General features: G+C 49.4%; 1 protein-coding gene across 1 annotated transcript in view; it reads left to right on the forward strand.

The window, feature by feature from the left end:
- Positions 1–22,676, forward strand: part of NGEF (neuronal guanine nucleotide exchange factor) — an 84,421-nt gene that overhangs the window by 43,159 nt on the left and 18,586 nt on the right. The window contains exons 3-4 of the mRNA XM_007941765.2: positions 75–217; positions 7,738–8,027. Coding sequence (XP_007939956.1) covers positions 75–217; positions 7,738–8,027 — 433 coding nt within the window. The remainder of the gene's footprint in view (positions 1–74; positions 218–7,737; positions 8,028–22,676) is intronic.

Below are 22,676 nucleotides of genomic sequence, written 5' to 3' on the forward strand. Positions count from 1 at the left end.
CCTCGCCCGCGCCCGGCCCGGCGACGTGTGCTCGCTCCCCAGTAACCGGGCCTGCCCCCCGCCCTCCCCTGCAGCGAGTCGTCCTCCACCCCGGGCAACGGGGCCACGCCCGAGGAGTGCCCGGCGCTGGCCGACAGCCCCACCACGCTCACCGAGGCCCTGCAGAGAATCCACCCCATCCCCGCCGACTCCTGGAGGAACCTCATCGAGCAAATAGGTGGGTGTCCTCGGCGGCGCGGCTGCGTTTGGGGCCCCCCGGGGGCCCCCTGCTCAAGGGATCCCGCCGCACTGCGTGCGAGCCAAGGTGTCTGACGCGAGTCGGAGCGTCCTTTGACATATTTGGTTCTAAATGGTCCCAGACGCGAAACTGCCACATGGTCATGTCGCTGAACAATTGGGCTTTAGCGAGTGGACGTCACCCTTCTCTCCGGAGGGGTCTGCTGCCCAGCCCTTCCCTGGGGAGGGCACCTCGTCCCCGGGGCCACTTCTGCGGTGCGGGGTGGGCCACGCGGGAGGGAGGGGAGGGCCTTAGGGGGAGGCTAACCTGGGCTGCGGTGGCAGAGTCGGAGCAAAGACCCTGGAGTGTGGAGGTGGGGATGGGGGCAGGGCAGGGGGGAGAAGGTTAAGGAGAGAGGAAGCCAGACCCCCCAACACACACACACACACACACACACCCCTGCGTTTGGAAGGGAAGCCTGGTGTCACCTGCCCCCCCAGAAACGTGGCCAGAGGTGGGGGTGAAGGACTCTGGAGACAGTGGGTCAGAGGCTTCGGAAGCATGAGCCCGGGGATGTTCTCTTAAGGTTTTGGTCCCCTTGTCCATGGGGATGGGATGGCAGGTGACTGGCTGGCTGGCCTTGTCTGGTGCCCCCTTGGACTGGCGCCTGGAGGCAATGTTCCCCTCAGCCTCTCTCCCTTCCCCTCTGCCTTCAGCCAGTGTGTCCCATGGCCACAAAGCCACAGCGCAGCTGCCAACGCAATGGGGTGAAGCAGCGCCCCAAGAAACCCAACACTTGCATTAAGAAAACAGAATTATTAGTGACATCTAACGAGTTCCCATCTCCGTCCCCTGAGGCACCAGGGCAGGGCTAACGTGGGGTCCGTTTTCCTGCAAATGGTGCCAACTGCTTAAAAGCTGTTAATTCTTCTCACTGTTGGAGCAGCAGCCTTGGCGTTAAGTAATAATCTGAGGTCTGGAAATTTCTTCCTTAAACAAACCAAACCAAAAAAAAAAACAACTAAATAATGTAATTCTTGTCCTCCAGTCACAGAGGCTGGGACAGACCGAGGGGTCGCCAGGGGTGGAAGTGCAGTTCTGTTGCCACAGGACCCTGGCGGAGTCTCGGGCCTGCCCACTCGTCCCTAGCAGTGTTTCTTAAAAAACTGAACGTAGAGAGGAGCAGAGCCTCTTGCAAAGCTGAGGGGGTGGAGTGCACGCTGCGCTCTTACGGGGGCTGCCTCCAGGAACTGTGTTCCCGCCTGCAGACCCCTGCGTCAGGCTTGGGGTTCTGGGGCCGGGCCTGGTGGTCTTCCCTTTGATGGCTGGGGAAGCAGAGTGGGGCTGTTCTGAATGCTGCCAACCGTTAGAAAACTGTCATTTGAAACAAAGACCCCTGAAGCCTCTTCCTCCCAGCCCTCAGCCGCATTGTCCTTCCTAGTGGGCAGGACAAACTGTGCCTGGGCAAACTCCAGAAGCTTCGATCGCCCCTCTCTGGAAGCAGGCCCTCATTTGGTGAAGTGCTGTGTTATGACTTAGGAGGACATCTGGAGTCAGGCAGAAGAGGCCGGTGTCCCCTCTCACAGACCCTGCCTTCCTCTGGCTCTGTGTTAGGGACGTGTGGGGACTTCACCCCGGAGACTTGTTGAGCCAGACACTTAAGTGGGCTGAGGTCAAAGTTAGGAGTCAGGGCCCCAGGGCTGCCCATCTTGGACTCCCATCTCAGTCTCAGTCGGCTGTTAAACGGTAGGGGCTCTGGCATTCTGGGTTCCCCTCCTGCCCCCCGTCAGTATCTCCTGAAAGTAAGGTGAATTTCTCAGGGACAGAGCTGAGCGCCCAGTGTGGAATGGCAGCACATGTCATGTCATACCCTTCCTCATGACTTGGTAACTTGAGGTCTCTCCTAAGCCAGTAATGTCAAAGCTGCTTTCAGCCGTGTGAGTGAAGGGGCGTCTTTGCCAGGTGTCAGGGAAACCTGCAGGTTCCTCAGGACACGGTGTGATTAATGGGGACAGAAGTGGGATGGCACGTGGGCATTTTGTGGACCACTTTATTGGCCTTTGCAAATAGGGCGTATAATTATCAGACTGGCTGTGGCCCTCAGGAGACCATCATCACCACCACTTACTGCCCAGTCAGTTCCGACACACATGTCTCCATGCGTGGCAAAAGAGAACTGTGCTCCAGAGAGTTTCCAGTGGCTGGGTCACCAGGTCTTCCCAGGGCACCTTTGGGTGGATTCAAACTTGGAACCTTTTGGTTAGCAGCAAGCAAGGCACCAGCCCATGTCTCCTGAGATCATACCCTTTGCCATTGAGTCAATTCCAACTCACAGTGACCGTCTGAGACAGAGTAGAACTGCCCCATAGGCCTTCCAAGACTGTAAATCTTTAAGGAAGCTGACTGCCATGCCCCTCTCCCACTGAGCAGCTGGTGGGTTCGAACTGCTGATCTTTTGGTTAGCCGCCAAGCACTTAACCACTGTGTCACCCTGAGAATAGAGATCTGTCTTACTGGTTTGGTGGTGTGTCACTGACGTCACTAGGGGGTGCAGGAGATGCAAACTGCACTGGGTGGCACTATCGGGGGGTGGCATCAGAATGACTTCATAAAACTTTGGTGCAGTGTTTTAGCAGAAGTTTATTATTTTCTATGAGAATAGTCCCATGGTTAGTTATAACAACAATGAAAGAAAACATTTTCCTAAGTCCAGCTTACATGTAACAACGTACTGAGAAGAGTTAACACTGTGCTAATTTACGTTCTGAACCTTCTAGTGGCTCTGGTCAGAGCCGTCATCATCACTGCATTGCAGTGACGCTGTGGATCACGCGGTCCTGTCTACACGCTACAAGCACAACGTGTTGTTTTCATCGGTGCCAGTGTTTTTATAGTTGCTGCTTTTTTCAGATTCTCTGGTGTTTTAGCCACAATATTGTGGTAATTAGTATTTGTGAACCTAGATCAGTAACTTATTTGAGAGTGAAGTAATCATTAAAGAAAAAGGAGAAAAATTAAAAGTTTCCACTCAGTTACTAATAATGTAACTAATAATATTGTCATTCAATGTAGAAAGATTCCACGAAGCAGCAGTTTTGTGGTTAGTAGTCCTATAATCTGAAGGAATATTACATTTAAGCAATTCATAACTATGTTTATTACATATTATTCTATGGTTAAAACTCATCATAAACATGACCAAGGGTTCTCTATGGTCTGGTACTGGAGGAGGGTGGGGGGGGCGGGGGGACGGTGACACTGTGAGTGACACCAACGCTAGTGACACCCCTGGGATTTGTCTGTGGTGTTATTGTTGTCGCCTCTAGCGCCCAGCACGATGCTTGGCACATGGGAGATGCTCATAAATAATGTGCTCCCTGTCCTTCAGGAAGTTTCTATTTGAACGATCCAAGGAATTATTCTCTTTGGAAAGTGAGCTGGGAAATTATTCCAGAGGGTTTGGGAAGAGGAGCTCGGGACTGCTCCTCCCTCTGAGGGACAGCTCAGCCAACCTGGCACAGAACGTTTTGATTAGGAGAGGTGGGAACTGAGTCCTCGAGACTTCGGCTCCACATGACGTAGTAGTGGGTGCAAGCTTCGTGCTTTGCCCTTTTACAGGTAAAGTTGATTTCCATATAAAGTTGTGTTTTCTGAGTGTACAAAGTACGGGATAATGGTACACAGAGTTCAGACATTTAGTCAGAGAGCACACAGCTCCTTGGGTGGGGCTTTCTTGTTTTTATTTGAATCTGAATTTTAAGGCAAATGAAAATATAGTGACTGAGAAACGGTTACACTGTGTGTCAGATACCTCCTTGTACTCACAATAACTACAGGAAAATTGGTCTTTGAATTCGTATGCTGAATACCTCAGCAGGAGCTCTGGTGGTGTAGTGCCTAAAGCACTTGACTGCTAACCAGAAGGCTGGAGGTTCAAACCCACCAGCCGCTCCTCAGAAGAAAGATTGGGCAATCTACTTCCGTAGTGATACTGCCTCAGAAACTCAAGGAGGGGTCACTATGAGTTGAATCAACTTGACAGCAGCGAGTTTGTTTGTTTGTTTGTTTCTGGAAATACCTCAGAGAGAAGTACGAAGTTTTAAGAAAATTCTAAGATTACTTGTATTGGGAGTCTTTGGCTGCAAGTAACAAAACACTCAACCCCCAGTGACTCTACCCAGTAGAAGTGTTCTCCTTCAGTTCGTGATTCCAGAGGCAGGGGGCTCTGACATTGGTTCACTCCAGTGGTGACCCAGCTGCCTTCCTTCAGCCGTTCTCAGCCTTTGGGGGTTGTGTCACAAGATGGCAGCCACGACTCCAGGCATCGTGTCCTCAAGCATCCATCGTAAAATCTGGAAGGACCGTTTACCTTCTTGTGGCTCTCAGGAACGGACTCTTATGAGAAGCCTTTAGAAGACATCCCTTTATGGCGAAGGGGCCTGCAGAAGTGTCCATCGGTCGGCATTCACCCACTGCCCTGAGCACAGGATGGGCCAACACCCAAACCTGTCTCCTGCCAGCTGGGAAGAAGGAGTTTGAGGGGACGGGAGGTAGGCAGCCAACAGTGTCTGCCACAGTGTGATTTTAGAAATATTATTTTCAACCCAGCTGCCCACTGTGCTGGTATTTCTGTCTCTGCAGTGCGTGTATCAGAGTTCGAGGTAGTGTCTTCCCATGACTCGCCAACTGTAGCTCGCGTAAGGCATCATTTAGAACCTTCCAGAAATATGCCACATTAGATGCTTCCGTGAACCGCGGTCACGCGTTTCTACGCGGTGTCTGAGTCGGCAACTACGTGAGCCCCTACCGTGGAGGAGGCACTGTGCTACGCACTGAGAAGTCACCCCAAGGCAGTTCCTGGAGACCTGGGCCTTTGAACCTCTGTAAACACAGTATCAGACTCACAGGAGAGTAACCAGCATGGTGCCGGCAACAGTAGTTCTGTCGGGTGTGTAGGCAGCTGGTATCTGAGATCGAAGCAGTTTATGTGGTGATGTAAGACCTCAGTCTTCATGGATCTGTGTCCTGGGCAGCAGTCAGCAGAGACTTGGATTTTGTTTTTAATTCCTCTGTGAAATTAACCCCTTGTTCACTTCTGCTGGGTTGTAATCTTGTAAAAATGCAGCATTTGCTTCCAGAAATTAAGATGCATGAAGGCTTCGTAACTTAGAGGTATGAGCTCTGGGAGCCAGGGAGTATAGCCCATGGACTCAATTTATTAGGCTCCTGTTTACTGATATAATTTCTCCAACCCCAGGCAGGATGTCCAAGTCTTTTTCTCTCTGCTCTCAGATCTGTTTAACAATTAGATGAAGAAGGGAAAGTCGCTGGCGTTCTACTGCCTTGTCAGACCCAGTGCTTTACAAGTAGCTCGCTTATCTAAGTGGTTTGAATTCCTGGGGAAATCGGCATCTTTGTTTCATAAGTAAGCATATCAAGGGACCCCAGCCCCTCTCGTGGGCTCCAAAGCAGCGTGTCCCCTGCCCGCTGGGCGCCCCCGCAGTGCCCTCAGCATGCTTCAGTCTGAGCAGTTCAAAGTTGAACGTTTCTCTCCACCCTAGCCACGCCCAGGCGGGCTCTCCGCCTGTGTTCCTGTCTCTTTGAGCCACCAGACCTGTTAACAGGCCGGTCTCTGGGCCTTATACAGGACTTGCTGGCTGTGGTTGAGGCGGCCCCTGCACACGGCAACCCCCCCCCCCCCCCCACGGAGCCTCATGCACGGCCTTCCTGCGCCGTCCCCACCATCAGTCGGGGATCCGACTGTTGTGCTCTGGGTTTCCGTGATTTTCAGGAGAACGTCCGCCTTTCTTCCTCCCCGTCTTCCTTTGGGGGGTCTGCTGAAGCCTGTTGAGCATCACAGCAAATCATGGCAACGCTCCAGCCTCCACTGACGGTGGGGGGGTGGCAGGGCTGAGGGGCCGGGACTGAACCCAGACCTCCCTCCTGGAAGGGGAGGCTCCACCACGGACCACCACCGCCCTCTGTCCGTGACTTAGCTCCCGCCTCTCCCGGGGCCTGTCTTCATCCTCAGGCCTGTCCCCTTTTGCTCCATCCTCCCCCCCATTGTTCTCCTGGGAACCCCCACAGCCTCTTTCTGGGGTACGCGACTGTCCCCCACCTCACCCCGCCTGTCCCCACTTCCCAGTCCATGGTTCTTCCAAGAGGCTTGCTCGAGGCATCCTGAGGCCCCCCTCCGGCCCTGTGCCTCAGCAGCCAAGCCCCTTTGGGGCGCTTCCTCCCAGGCTGGGTGCCAGCTGACCCCACACCTCCTCGTCCAGCCGCACTCCCTCTCCCTGGGCCTAGAGCCCCTCCCCTTTGCACCGAAGTGCCTCCCTGTTCTCTGTGTTCTCTGCGGTGGTGCCAGGGCCACGGCCGGGATCCACCTGCGCTGTTCCCTGTGGAGAGGCTACATCAATGCAGGTTCATCTGTAACCCTGATCTACTTTGCGATCTTGAGACTTGGGATGTGTTTATTCCAAGGAAAACTGGTCAGGGAAGTCAGCCTGAAAGTGCGAAAGTGAAAGAAGGGCATTTGTCCTTTTGAATCATAATGTTGAGGAATTGATGTGAGGTACTAGCTTTTCCTTCAAAATGAGACTTTCAAGCTACAGTCACGCACGGTACCACACCCGCTGGGGCAGCGTGGGGCCACGTATGCACCCACCCTGCCACCCCTGCAAAGCCTGTAATAGTAACCATTTGAGGTCCATACGTGGTTTGTAAAAAGAAATGGGTGCCACCTTGCAATGCGCAGCAAAACATTGTTATTATTGTGTTAAAGATACTTTAGTGGGTCTGGGAAGTGTTGTCATAATGTTTTTTATGCTCAGAAAAGTACACTATATACTATATACGAAGACAAATGTGTGACTGACTGATGTTAGGTACGAACCATACCTAGTGTTCCAACTTCATCACAAATTCAACTTAACTCATTCGAAATCTGAAGACTGGCCATATATGATAACAGTATTCACACAACGTCCAAATCACGTAACATCTTACGTCACAGAACCTATCATGCATGTTAAGTGATGCATGACTGTACCCCTATTCTGTAGCTGCATAGAGTGGAGTGAAGATTCAGGTCTGTTAAACTGTTTAAGGTTGTGGCAAGCACTGGGACATCTCCATCAACTTGTGCACATCATTTATGAGCATGTCAAGTTCTAGATCCTTATGAGCATGACAGGTTCTAGATTCTTGTTGCCAAGTAAGTGTGTAGGGCTAACTGTATTTGTATGACTGGATTTTGAATGTGTTTTGGGATTTCTTCATTCTATGTGGAAAAAAAATAAGTTACACATGCTGCTCTTACCCAGGAAGTGAAGACAGTGTCAGGTCTGGCTGGTTCAGGGTGAGAGAGCTTTTCTGGGCCATGTGCGGGTCCTGCTTTCTCTGTGCATTCCTGGGCAGAGCATTTGCCCTTCATCAGGATATCACAGCCTTGACTGAGAGATTGAGAACAGCCTTCATCTAAAATCTTGTTCTTCTCTTTATACAACTCCGTGTGATTCCAGGGCTCCTGTATCAGGAATACCGAGATAAATCAACTCTCCAGGAGATAGAAACCAGGAGGCAACAGGATGCCGAAATACAGGCAGATGAAGACGGGTCCCCGGCCAGTGAGGAGGCTCCCGAGGAGGAAGAGGAGGAGGAGCTGGCAAGCCCGCCCGAGAGGAAGGCACTGCCCCAGATCTGCCTGCTCAGTAACCCCCACTCGAGGTTTAACCTCTGGCAGGACCTGCCAGAGATTCGGAGCAGTGGGGTGCTGGAGATCCTGCAGCCGGAGGAGGTCAAGCTGCAGGAGGTACGCTGTGCTGTGGGGGTGAGGAGGGGGATGTGGTCAGAGGACCAGGCTTCTGCTTAACGGGGATGAGGTGAGGCCTCCCCTGTCGGGTGAGGTTTGCTGGGTTCCCGGGCAGTTCCCCAGCTCCTCCGGCACAGGTTTTTTTTTTTTTTTTTAGTTTTTATTGTGATCTGTGTGAAAGTTGACAGAGCAAAATTCATTTTCCATGCAGAAGTTCCTACATGTTTTGTTTCATGACCTGTACTGCCATTCCCCACAATGTAAAAGCTGTCTTCCCACTTCTTCCCTGGAGTTACCTCTTCCGTGTGTCCTTCCCTCCCACGCACTCCCACCTAGCACAGGGATGTCTTGCCCATCCAGAACACACAGGAAAGTTCACGTTATTCCATAAAAACCCAGAACCCACTGCCATCAAGTCAGTTCCAACTCACAGCAACCCTAAATGTTAGAGTGGCACTGCCCCACGGGGTTTTCAAGGCTGTCATCTTTAGGGAAGCAGACTACCTCATCGTCCTCCCGCGAAGCAGCTGGTGATTCGAACTGCCAACCTTTGAGTTACCAGCCAAGTGCTTAACCACTGCACCACAAGCATTCTTACATTATGCCATCCCGCTAAACCCATTGTCATCGAGTCAGTTCTGACCCATAGCAACCCTATAAAGAGTAACTGCCCCATAGGGTTTCCAAGGCAGGTGGCCTCGTCTTTCTCCCACTGAGTGGCTGGTGGGTTTGAACTGCCGATCTTTTAGGTATGCAGCTGAATGCTTTAACCACTGCACTACCAGAGCTCCCACATCACTCCATAGGCAACCAAACATACCCAGTTACCTGCTAGGGATAGCTCAACCCCAGTAATGAGTGTTGACCACGTGGCTGTTTCATTAGATTGCATTTTTGAACACGTCATAATTGTTGGGTATTTCTGCTGTGCTTGTAAATACCAGTGGTCTGGATGATACTGGTACCATGAACCCACTCCCATCATTCGTCATCTACAGAAGTCAGCTGTACTTCATTGCACTCGTGGTCTCATGATGTGACCTTTATTTTGGAGTCACTTGAACTTTATATGGATAGGGTCTCTGAAAGATATCCCCTGGCATGCTTCATCTGCTTCTGAAAATGGTGCTGAAATCTGGGGCTTGTCCTGTCTACCACCCCTTCATTTGATGCCCAGGGAGATGTTGACCAACTGTCAACTGGGCTGACACCAAGTCTTTGCATTCCTGATGGTTGTCATTTGCTGGGAGGAAGTAGTAATCAATTATAAATATGACAGTGACAGGAAAGAGTTAAGCAACAATGTAAGAAGTGTTGTCAGTGTTCCTGTTAGTCCAACAAAAATTATTTGGGTATGGAGAGAAATTTCACAGCACACAAAGAGAGACAAGAGTGTAGTCAATAATGAGGAGAGCGGACACTCAAGAGAAGCTGTGATGTGCAAGTATGCTGGCTGTGAAGTTTATAAGAAGGTTCAGAGAGAAGAGTGAAGAGATGGGGTTTTCTCAAGCATTCAGTCCACGTATCATCTCTCTCCACTTCCACCCTCACCCCGACTCACACCCCCACTCCCCACACTCACATTCTCCTTCTGACGCATGCTTCTGCTTGTTCCCAGTCACAGTCATGACTCCAGATGTCCTGCCCTTCTTAGCCCACCCCTCCCCCTTGCTTACTCCTGCACTAAGGGAGCCCTGGTGGCATGGTGGTTAAACACTTGGCTGTTAATCAAAAGGCCAGTGGTTCAAACCCACCAACCACTCTGCAAGAGGAAGATGAGGCAGTCTGCTTCTCTAATGATGATGGCCTTGGAAACTCTATGAGGTGGTGCTAGTGTGTCCTCTAGAGGCACTATGAGTCAGATTCGACTCCATGGCAGTGGGTTTGGCTTGGTTTGGTTTGGGGTTGGCTTGAGGTAGATTGGGTTGGTTTTGGTTTGGGTTGGGGTTGACTTGGGTTGGGTTGGGTTGGGTTGGAGTTGAGTTGGGTTGGGTTGGAGTTGGGTTGGGTTGGGTTGGGGTTGAGTTGGGTTGGGTTGTATTGGGTTGGTTTTGGTTCTGGTTCTGGTTCTGGTGCTCCTGAACTAGATTTTGTAGAAATATTTCCTCCTGTTTATTTAAATGGCAAAACAACTCTGCATGTGGTTGATGACCAAGACAGAATGGTTCCTGACCAGGCTCATTGAACTCAGGCACAGTTTGACCATGGACTTGTTACTGTTGCTGTTAGTTGCTGTTGAGTCTGCTCAGCCTCATGGCAACTCGTATAACAGCATGAAATGTTGCCCACTCCTGCACCGTGCCCATGGTTGTTGGCATATTTGAGTCCATCAGAAAATATTCTCTTGATTCATGGGTTCTCATTGGTTGATTTTCCAAAGTGGATCACCAGGCCTTTCTTCCTGATCTGAGTGAGCCTGGAAGCTCTGATGATACCTCCTCCCTGCTGCCATAGATTCCAACATCCTAGCAACACTCAAGCCCCCATAGAGTGACCAGCTGACAAGTGGGGGATGGATTTGCTATGAGGGAAGCCTTAATATAACTGGATTTCTAAGGGTCACCTCATGCTTACCAGTGTGCTGGCAGGAGAATCAAAAAATGTGTTTAACTTCTGGGATCCCTTGTCACTTGTGATCAGTGATTTGTAAATGACCACATCCAGAGATTTTTTATGAAACTTCAGATGTAAGTAACATCCAGCTGCCACTTCTCCCAGCTTTGCACTAAAATACTCACGAGGAGACATGGAGAAGCCACTCACATCACCTCCAGCATGAAGATGCACAGTCCAGGATGTCACCACGGAGACAGATGGAGCTGGTCTGAAAGCAACCATGTGGAAAGTGCCGGAAGACATGAGGCCATCAATCCCCCTGGAGTTGGCCACTCCGCTTCACTCAGAGACCCAGAGGCACCACTGACCACAGACAGGACCTGATCCCTGCTTTTGACTTTCATAGAAAAAGAATCAGAGAATGGTAGTACAGAAAGGACATGGGGGTGGCGTCTTCTGACAGAATCACCATCAGTAGCCCAAGGCTTATCCCTATGAGGCCAGACAGGCCACCATCCTCCAGCCTTTTCACCAATTCTGACACCAACTGTCCCTCCCACGGCACTCGCTACTTTTCTGCTGGGTTCCATAATTCATTACAGTGGTCTCCCAGAACTCACAGACCACACTCGCGATTATGGGGTTTATTAGGGAAGTAACAGGCTACAATTCAGGTTCAGGAACCCTCTCAGGATACAGTTCTTCAATCAGGACAGTCTCCCCTCTGCTGTGCCCTCAGGCACATCTCTCTGGCCCTTGGCTTCTCCGCCTGGCCTCTGCCCTGCTCGGGCAAGTGTTACAAAGCTCTTTTAGCTTAGCCAATAGGTACACCTACGTGCACCCCACTCCACAAGCAAGCCTCCTGCCCAAGGGCACTCAGCTTTCTTGCTCCGTGGGCCAGCAAGCCCACTGCTCTGTCTCGTGCCTCTTGGTTCTACTGCTGCCGTCTCTCTGCTGGGCATCTCTACCGGGGTGTCTCTGCCTGGTTGTTTCTGCCCAGGGATCTGTCTCTGCCCAAGGAGGTCCAGCCCAGGGATCTCGGGTCCAAGGACACACTCCACTCCAACTCCAGCTCTTCTTTCTTGATGGCAATGAGATCCCCCCCCCTCTTCCTCTAGGAAGCCTGGCAAAGTGACAAAACTAACCATTCTCAACATTCGAGTTCCATACACCTTATTTGCATGGTCCCACCCAGTAATCTGGTGGGAGTTACAAAGACCATGGCTAGAAGAGCCATACCAAGTCATTCACTGCACTGCAGGTGGCATCCTCTGACCTCCTCTGACTTCACGAGGACAAGAGAGAGAAGCATCAAGAGCAGCAGCCCTAAGCTGAATCCCATAAGGCAGAGGCTGCCACCCTCCAACCTTCTCACCAGTTCTGAGACCAGCTGTCCCTCCCATAGCACTCACTACTTCTCTGCTGGGTTTGATAATCCATTGCAATGGCCAAGCAGAACTTATAGACAATATTCATGATTATGGGGTTTATTTCGGAAGCACCAGGTTACAATTCAGGTTCAGAATGCTCAGGATATAATTCTTTGATCAGGACAGCCTCCCCTCCACCATGCTCGCAGGCACACCTGTCTGTGGCCCTCAGACTCTCAGTTTGGCCTCTGCCCTGCTCTGACAAGTGTTACAAAGGTCATATAGCTCTGCCAATAGGTACACCTAAGTGCACCACCCGCAAGCCTTCTGCCCAAAGGCACTTAGCTTCCCCACTCTGTGGGCCAGCAACCCCACCACTCTGCCTTGTGCTGGTCTCTTGGTTCTGCTGCCCCCATCCCTCTGCCCTCTCCTCAGCACAGGGATCTTGGATCCAAAGACGCACTCCACGCCTGCCTTCTTAATGGTAGTGAGAGCCCCCCTTCTGCCTTGGGGAGGGCTCATTTTAAGCCTACTGAGATGGCAAAACTGACTAATCCTCATGTTAGGGTTCCATACATCTTATTTCCATGGTCCCACCCCCACAAGGGGGCCATGTACCTTATTTTACATTATTAGCAAGCTGTCCAATCCCCTTGGTGGGCCACAAGCACCTAACATTTGCATAGTCCTACCCAGCCGTCTGGGGAGTCACAAAGCCCATGGCTAGCAGAGCCATACCAAGTGATTCATTGCACCATGACTATTTTGGGGGGCTTTTTCACTCAATATTACCAGTCTAGGGCCTGTTTTCTAAGTCCTCAGAACACAGAAGATACCAGTATCTTGGGAGACACAAAGGAAGAGGATGCTGTAGGATCCAGAAGAATGTTTCAGGAAGTTGTTCGTCATCTCGTTCAAATAGAGGAAGATGAACTGTGAGCCAGAAGCACAGGTGGCCCAACAGTGAAGCCCTTGGCTGCTGACCAGAAGGCCCACCACCCAGAGGTTCTGCAGGAGAAAGCCCTGGCACTCTGTCCCATAAAGATTACAGCCAAGAAAACCATATGGTGTGGTCCTGCTCTGTCACAGGGGTCACTCTGAGTCAAAAATCAACTCAGTGACATGTAACTGATAACAACAAACCAGGAGCAGGAGCCAAACATCTGCTGGAAGGACACAACAGCATGAAGTGAGAAGAAACTGAAGAAAGGGTATGCGTGGAGATGTATTAGGTGTGGGAACGTCAGGAGAAAGGAAGCATCCGGAATGAGCATCAAACACCCACATTGGCATCAGGAGGAGCAGAACTTCAAACTGGTGCCATGGAAGACCAACTTGAGAAGTTCTCTAAAGATGCCAAAGAAGAGAACAAGGGTGAAACAGCACAAAAAGAGGATAGACAAGGAGGGTGAAGGAGCAGGTCCAACTTACAAATAATTGGTGCTTCTTAAATATAGACTTGAAGAAGCAACAGAGACAAAAGAGGGAATCAGACCTGGGCTAGAGAACAGCTTCTGTGTATTGGAAGGGCTGGCAAAACATAAACCATCCAAAAGACCAGACTGACTCAAGCAAAGACCAGGAAGTGAGGGGGAGAGAAGGCGTAAATACTTGTATTTTTACATTTATAATTAAAGAAATGAAGGTTTTAAATACTTTGGAAAACTTAGTGATAAACCATACCCATGCCACTGAATTGATTTCAATTCCTAGTGACCCATGGGACAGAGTAGAACTGCCCCATAGGGTTTCCAAGGCTGTAAGTCTTTAGGGAAGCAGACTGCCTCATCTTTCTCTGATGGAGCAGCTGGTGAGTTCCAACTACTGAAATTTTGGTTAGCCGTCGAGCACTTTAACCACTGAGCCACTGGAGCTCCTTCAGATAAACCCTGTTGTTGTTGTTGTTGTTTGCCGTCGAGTCGGCCCCGACTCATAGCGACCCCTCCTTGGGTTTCCAAGGCAGTATCACTACGGAAGTAGGATTGCCCAACCTTCCTTCCAAGGAGTGGCTGGTGGGTTTGAACCGCCAGTCTTCTGGTGAGCAGTCAAGTGCCTTAGGCACTATGCTACCAGAGCTCCCAGATAAACCCTAGTAGAACTTAAAATATGCTATAAATTGTCTAAAATAAAACACAGCTAAAAGCAGAGAAAGAAAGCCCTGTGCAATAAAAGGTAGGAAAGGTAGCAATAAGGGAGCCCAAAACAAAACGCATGAAAGATGTTGGTGGCAGAGTTAATAACAAACATTTCTGTTACAACAATAAATGTAAATGGCTTAAATTTCTCCATTAAAAGAAACTCCAATTCATGAGAAAACCAAATTCCTTATGTTATCAGACAGTATAGAATCCAGGGCAAGAAATGTGATCCCAGAAAGCAGTTCCTTTGTATTGTTGAAGCTCCTCTATGTTGATAAAGTTACTGTTGTTGTTAGGTGTCCTTGGGTCGATTCTGGCTCATAGTGACCCTTGTACAACAGACACAGCACTGCTTGGTCCTGCACCATCCTTGCTGTGCTAGAGCCCGTTGTTACAGCCACTGTGTCAGTTCATCCCATTGAGGTCTGCTCTACTTTACCAGCCCCTCTCCTTTGCCAAGCATGATGTCCTTCTCCAGGGACTGGTCCCTCCTGATAACATGTTTCAACAAATGACGCAGCACTGGAAGCACTCATGTTTTATGCCAGGGAATCTGGAAGACAATACCTAGCAACTGATTGGAAGAGAGCCATATGTGTGCCCATTCCAAAGGAAGGTGATCCAACAGAAGGCGGAAATTAGGGAACAATATCATTAATATCACATGCAAGTAAAATTTTGCTGAAGATAATTCAAAAGTGGTTGCAGCAGTGCATGGACAGGGAACTTCCAGACATGCAAGCTGGATTCAGAAGAGGATGTGGAATGAGGGATATCATTGCTGATGTCAGATGGATCTTGGCTGAAACCAGAAAGATGTCTACCCATCAATAAAAGTATCAGTTTATTTTTAAATATTTTAAGGTGTGTTTGAATGTATCCAACCTGCCAATGGGCCCAGCCCTTTTCTTGGACCGTGTGTCCTCAGATTGGAGAGCTCCCTTATATCTTGATCAGGCTCAGCCAGAATGCATCATCTAATTTGGAGCTTAGACTCAAAAACTCTAAGTGCAGAACCCTTCAAGATATTTACGATCTTATCCCCCAGTATTTGATGCTCGTTTGAGCTTCACCTCATTCAGCAACTGTTTGGTTTTGGTTTTTAGCAACTTGCCTTTACTAGTCTCTTCAGAGAATGAATTTTCATCAAAACAACTCCTTTTGCACTGATAATGTGTTGGGTTTTATAACTATATAATTGCATAACACGTACTATTGGCACGAAGCATGTAGGGACAAACACAAATGCAGATGCACCTGTAGGTGGGAGTAGGAGTGTGCAGGCCACTAGCAAGCAGCTGTCTGCTTGGGTTCCCAATGCCCAGGCCTAGGTTTCACGGAGAAGCAGAGGCCTCTTGAGTTCTGCAAGTCAGCATTGTGGAGGTGGGCTAGGAAACGCCTGTGTGTGCCCTGTGCTTGTGTGAGAACATAGCTGTTGGAGAGATGTCTACGATGGGAGCTGCTAGTCACAAAGGGAAAAACCAACAACTAAATCCGGTGCTGTAAGTTGATTCCAACTCACGGCAACCCTGCGGGACTGAGTAGAACTGCCCCAAAGCATTTCCAAGCCTGTCATCTTTACAGAAGCAGACTACCACATCTTTCTCTCCTGGCTCCCCTGGTGGGTTCAAACTGCCGACCTCTTGATTGGCAGCCAAGGGCTTAAGCATTGCAATATCGGGGCTCCCAGTCACAAGTGCAGTGGGTTCTATATGGTGAGAAACAACCAACCAAACAAAAAACCACTGCCACTGAGTGAATTCTGACTCATAGTGCCCCGCATTGGGTTTCTGAGGCGGAAGTAGAGTGCCTCGTCTTCCTACTGCAGAGCAGTTGGTGGGTTTAAACCACCGACCTTCTGGTTAGCAGCCAAATGCCTTACCCACCAAGCCACCAGAGCTCCTTTTAAATTGCCAAATCGCCATTGAGAAAGGCAGAGCGGACTTTCCCCTATCACCAGCAGTGGAGAGAGGCCACCTTGATGCACCCTCCTTTGGACTATTATTAAGTTTTGCTCTAATCTGTTGAATGAAAAATGGTGCATCGTTTGAACCTGCCTGTCCTTGATGGCTTGTCGAAGTGACATCTTTTCCATGTTTATCGGCTGTTTCCATTTCTTTGCTTATGAATTGCCCAGTCTTTGCCTTTTTTTCTATTTGGTTGTTTATATTTATCTTCTTAATTTGTAGCAGCCCTTTGTACATTCTAGATATTAATACTTTTTTAAAATGTGTATTTCAAGCGTTTTATCCCACAGTAAGGAACTTAAAAAAATAAAAAAAAGGTCACCAGGGAGTCGGTTCCAACTCCTGGTGCCCTCGTGTATCTCAGATTAGGGCTGTGTTCCACAGGGTTTGTTCATTGACCGATTGTTTTAGGAAATAAATCACCCGGCCTTTCTTCCAGGTGCCTCTTGGTAGACTCAAGCTACCAACTTTGAGTTAGCAACCAAGCACATGGACTGTTTGCTGCACCCAGGCATTTCTGTTTCTTCCTTAGGAGCCATGGTGCACCTGCAGCCTGGGAGCTGCCAGGCTCTGGGCAAGACAGGGACGAGCCTTCCCCTAGGGCCTTCCAAGAGAGCATGGCCCGCCACACCCTGGAGTCAGACGTCTAGCTCTAGACCTGTGAGACAGTGTCCCAGTCAGCCACCAAAGGTCCCTAGGAGGTGCAAAAAATTTGTGCTTGATTATGAAGCTCAGGTTGGTGGTTCAGCCCCTGCACCAGTGCCATGGAGCCAAGGGCTGGCACTCTGCTTCCGTAGAGATTATAACTAAGAAAGCCCTGGGAGCAGTTCTCCCTGGGTCACGTGAGATCACTATGAGTCAGACTGACTCAGCAACAACTATAGCATAAAGGTTGATGGCTTGAACCCACCCAGCAGCCCCACGGAAGACCTGGCCGTCTGCTTCTGTGACGATTACAGCCAAGAACACCCTGTGGAGAGTTCTCCTCGGTGGCACGTGGGGTTACCATGAGTTGGAATCAACTTGACAGCTACAGCTTCTTTCTTAGTAAGCCACCCAGGTTGTCACACTTTGTTACCTAGGAAACTAATACCTTAAGTTGAAAAAAAATAAGAAGATGGAACATTACGTTTATGGTAGAGTGAGCGGAGAAGGTAATGGCCTTTGTGTTCTTTCTATGTTTTTGCACCATCTAATGGATCAGACAGAGGTATTTCGAAAGCAGGCATTATGGTCTCACTGACACGTGATACAATGACACATCTTCCTGTGTCCCATGATGGTGCACTGACGTGTAATATGACAACATGCCTTCCTGTGTCCCGTGAGCACACGGGCTGCAGCAGCTGTCTGTTGCTTACTGTGCTGTTGTTGTGAGAGTGTGCACAGCGGAACGTACACCAACGATTTCCATGTGTGCAATTCAATGACATCGGTTACTCTCTTTAACTTGGACAGCCATTCTCACCCTCCTTTTCCTGACTGTTCCACCACCATTGACATAAACTTACCGCCCCAAGCATCTTGTCTAACCTTTCGAGTTGCCTGCAGCATGTCTTACTCTGAGTGTAGTCTGACTTTTCATACCGATTGTGAGGGGCTTCATCCTAGCTTCTGTTCTTGCCAGTGGTTGGTGATGGACACAGAACTGCTATATTCAGGATTTTTGTTCCACATTCAGTGACTGCTGCATCAGAGCTTTTTTTTTTTTGGTAGATTGTCAAAGCAAGACAGGCAACTTGTACTCCCAGCCCAATCTGTTGTCTGCACATCTCTTTTGCTTTCCCTACACAAGCAGCAGGTCACCGTGAACTAATGTTCACACAAGGAAAACACCAAGGATGGTCTTTTGGGAGGCCTGCTCTTAATCTGTCACTGAGGAAGCCAGACTTCTGAACAAAATGGTATCTTTCCTGCGCCAGACTTCGAAACAACATAGTATCTTTCCTGCCTCCTTTTGCTGCCACGTGGACGAACCTGGAGAACCAGATTTTATGTTACGTGAAATAAGTTAGTCACCAAAGAACAAATATTTCATAATTCCACTTACATGACATACCTAGTCTAGGCAAATGTATAGGGCCCAAAGTTCATTAGTGGTCGGGGGGAGGTGCAGTCGGTGCTTGTGGGGCTGGGCACTGAATGTCTGTTAACGGGGGTGGAGTAATTTGGAAACAAAGAGTAGTGATGCCTGCATGACATGGCGGACTTAATTAATGTCACCAAATTGTACCTGTAAACACTGTTCAAATAGCAGATGTTTTGTTACATACATATGTGCCACACTTGAAAGGAGTAACCACTGCCACCAAGTTCATTCAGCAGCCCCACAGGACAGGGTAAAACTGCCCCACAGCGTTTCCAAGGCAGTAGATCTCCATGGAAGCAGGCTGCCTCATCTTTCTCACACACAGCAGCTGGTGGGTTTGAACTGCTGCCCTTCTGGTTAGCAGCCAAATGCTCTGGCCACTGTGCCACCAGAGCTCCTTTTGTGATTAAAAAAAAAAAAAAAAATACATAGGTAGCTGAGATTGGAAAGTCTTGTCTGAGATGTGCAGGACGTCCTTAGTTTACTGTTTAACGCTTGCCAACATTCTTGGTCCCCACCGTGCTTTGAGGCGTGGCTTTTGAGTTAGGGCATAAGAACACAACAATTTGAGAAAGTGATTAGACACAGGTTCCAATTTAAATGTTTGGAAGGAAGCAAGTGTCGGGGCGAGGGGGTTTGAAATTGGTGGGAGGTGGTGGGGCACAGGATTATCCCGGACGGAGCCCAGGGAGCAAGGAGGAAGCAGCGCAGTGTAGAGGGTGGGAGGCCTCACTGGCCGAGAAAACGTCAGGCAAACGTCTGACCAGACGTCGTGAGAAAAAAAGGAGATTCTGAGCATGACGTCACCTGGCATAGTCCCTGGGCTGTCACTCCTTCAGTTAATGTGGGTGCGTTCCCATCACATGCCAGGGCCCTGTCTAGCCCGTGCACACATACCAGTTGCTGCAGAGCCAGCTCCAACTCATGGTGACCCCGTGTGTGTCAAAACAGAATTGGGCTCCAAAGGGCTTTTGATGGCAGGTATTTTGGGAGTAGATTGCCAGACCTTTCTTCCAAGGTGCCTCTGGGTACACTCGCACCTCCAGCCTTTCGGTTAGCAGCAAACGTCCAGGGAGATGGAAGCCAACGAGCTGTGGTCCCTGCTGTTGGTGAACTGTGCAGGGAGAGTGTGAGATGTGAACCAGGTCTCCAAGGAAATAGAGACACAAACAAGCTGGTCAGGAGGGGCCTGCCCAGGCTGGCATCTGTGGTGGCGGCAGAGCCCAGCGGGCCCAGACAGGATGCTGGCTCAGCCTGCTGGAAAGTTCCAGGGAGGGAACCGAGTGGCCAAACTGCAGTCTTCACCAGGGGCCTGCTTGAGCTGTGATACAAGGTCTGACTCACCCATCAGCCTCTGACATCCAAGGTGTGTGTGTGTGTTTTGTTTTCTCCTGTTTTAATCACAGCATAGGACTTTTTTTTTTTCCCTAAAGAAAACTGTCCATTTTAGAAGAAAGTTGCTCGACTGTGATTATTATTTTGTTGAAGAAGCCCATTGAACCGTGTTATCTGTCTTCTTAAGGTGCATCTTGTCCAGGACATCATGTAGGGTTTACTGTGCTGTGACACGTGCACAGCGATGTCATGTGGGTCAGGGTAGGACTGTGCTCCATGGAGTGTCCCATGGCTGCTCTTTTGGAAGCAGGTCACCAGGCCTTTTCTTCCGAGGGGCCTCTGAGTCGATTCAAATCCACAGCCTGTGAGTCGGCAGCCCAGCTTGTTACTTGTTTGTGACACCCAGGGACACCCCTGTGGAACCATCATTGTTTTATTCACCAACCACATTGTGTTCCTTTGAAGAGGAACCTTATCTATTCAGCATATTAGTCCTGAAATAAGGAGGTCTGGTGGCATTTGGCTGCTACCCAGCAGGTCAGCGGTTCAAACCCACCAGCTGCTTTGTGGAAGAAAGATGGGGTGCTCCACTTCCATAAAGATTTATGGCCTCGGAAACCCAATGGGGGTCACTATTACTGAACAATATCATTAATATCGTATACAAGTAAAATCTTACTGAAGATTATTCAAAAACGCTTGCAGCAGTGTATTGACAGAGAACTTCCAGAAGTCCAGGCTGGATTAAGAAGAGGACGTGGAACAAGGGATATTATAGCTGATGTCAGATGGATCTTGGCTCAAGGCAAAGAATATCAGAAAGATGTTTACTTGTGTTTTATTGACTATGCAAAGACATTTGATGGTGTGGATCATAACAAATTGTGGATAACATTGAGAAGAATGGGAATTCCAGAACACTTAATTGTACTCATGAGGAACCTGTACACAGACCAGGAGACTGTCATTTGAACAAAACAAGGGGACACTGCATGGTTTAAAATCAAGAGGGGAGTGCATCAGGGTTGTATCCTTTCTCCACACTTACTCAATCTGTATGCTGAGCAAATAATCTGAGAAGCTGGACTATATGAAGAAGAGCGTGGCATGAGGGTTGGAGGAAGACTCATTAACAACCTGCAATATGCTGACGACACAACTTTGCTTACTGACACTGAGGATGACTTGAAGCACTTGCTGATGAAGACTGAAGAATACAGTCTGCAGTGTGGATTACATCTCAAAATAAAGAAAACAAAAATCCTCACAACTGGACCTATAAGCAGCATCACAATAAATGGAGAGAAGATTGAGGTTGTCAAAGACTTCACATTGCTTGGTTCTACAATGGACGTAGCAGTCAGGACATCAGACAGTGTATATAGCACTGGGCAAGTCGGCTGCAAAGGACCTCTTTCAAGTGCTGAAGAGCAAAGATGTCTCTTTCAGGACAAAGGTGCACCTGACACAAGCCATGGTATCTTCAATCACCTCATATGCATGGGAGAGCTGGACAATGAATAAGGAAGACCAAAGAAGAACTGATGCTTTTGAGCTGTGGTGTTGGCAAAGAATGCTGAAAGTACCGTGGACTGCTAAAAGAACTAACAGGTCTGTTCTGGAGGAAGTACAGCCAGAATGGTCCTTGGAGGCGAGAATGGCCAGACTTCATCTCACTTACTTTGGTCATGTTGTCAGGAGGGACCATTCCCTGGAGAAGGATGTCATGCTTGGTAAGGTGGAGGGTTGACAAAGGAGGGGAAGGCCCTCAACAAGATGGATTGACACGGTGGCAGCGGTGATGGGCTCAAGTATAGCAAGTCTCACGGAGCTGGCGTGGGACTGGGTGGTGTTTCGTTCTCCTGTGACAGGGTCACTGTGAGTCGGAGATGACTCAACAGCACCAAACAACAACAACATGAGTTGGATTCGACTCGATGGCAGCGAGTGTGAGTTTTTTTGAGTCCTGAAATGGGAGGAGCAGGGACTTTTCTCGTTGCTTGGAGGTGAAAGTCATGTCACCTAAAACCTCAGACGTCCCCTGTCCTACTTGATTCAGAAGGCAAGCACCTGCAACCATTTTAACAGAGTTTAGCATCTTCCTTTTAAACATGAACTTGGGGGAGAAATAATTTAAGCACCTGAACGAGCTCTGGTGGTGTAGTGCCTAAGGTACTTGACTGCTAACCAGAAGGCTGGAGGTTCAAACCCACCAGCCACTCCTCAGAAGGAAGGTTGGGCAATCTGCGTCTGTAGTAAACCTCCTCCGAAACTCAAGGAGGGGTCGCTATGAGTCAGATCTGACTCAACAGCAGTGTGTTTGGTTTTTTGCTGATGTAAAGCTCAAGAACAGAGAAAGAGTTTGTTTACAGTGACAGTAAGTCCACTCCTGCCTCGTCCCTCCTTCAACCACCAACTCCCTCTGCAGACACATTTTCAGGGTGCTGGGGGAGGACAAATGGTTAGCTACTATGTACTTCAGTCTGCACCTTGGGTTTTTTTCACTGAGCAGAGTGTTTTGAAAACGTTTCCCTATCTGCACAGACAGAGCACCTCTGCTCTGCGGTGTGCAGCCTCATGGTGCTCCGTGGACAGATGTCCCGTGCTTTATCTTGGCCCCTGCTGATGGGCATTGGGGATTAGACATGCTGTGCACCAAGAATGCTCGGGGCAGCAGTGCCGATAACAACGGAAGACTGAAAATCCGGACAATGGAATCCTGTGGGAATCGCTAGGTGGAATTGCTGGATCACGTACTAAAAACATACTGCCGTCAAGTCGGACCAACTCATAGGGACTCCTTGGGTTTCCGAAGTGGTATCTCTACGGAAGTAGATTGCCCAACCTTCCTTCCGAGGAGTGGCTGGTGGGTTTGAACTGCCAGCCTTCTGGTTAGCAGTCAAGTGCCTTAGCCACTACACCACCAGAGCTCCCTGCTAGATCACAGGTGACTTTTTTTTTTTAATTTTGAGAAGCTGTGGGCAAATTGTCTTCCCGCTCCAGCCCGTTCCCTCTCACCAGCGTGGCACATTAGCAAACAATGCCCTTCTTTTTAGGCACATTAGCAAACAATGCCCTTCTTTTTAGTGTTGTTAGGGGTCAGCAGGTCTGTTCCCACTCGGAGACCCTGCATACTGACGCCTGTCCAACCCGGGGGGTGGGTGGAGTCCACCATCTGAGCAGCACGCAAGCCC

This window comes from Orycteropus afer, unplaced genomic scaffold (assembly GCF_000298275.1).
Source record: "Orycteropus afer afer isolate SDZICR_OR568_19922 unplaced genomic scaffold, OryAfe1.0 scaffold00006, whole genome shotgun sequence".
Classification (NCBI taxonomy): Eukaryota; Metazoa; Chordata; class Mammalia; order Tubulidentata; family Orycteropodidae; genus Orycteropus; species Orycteropus afer.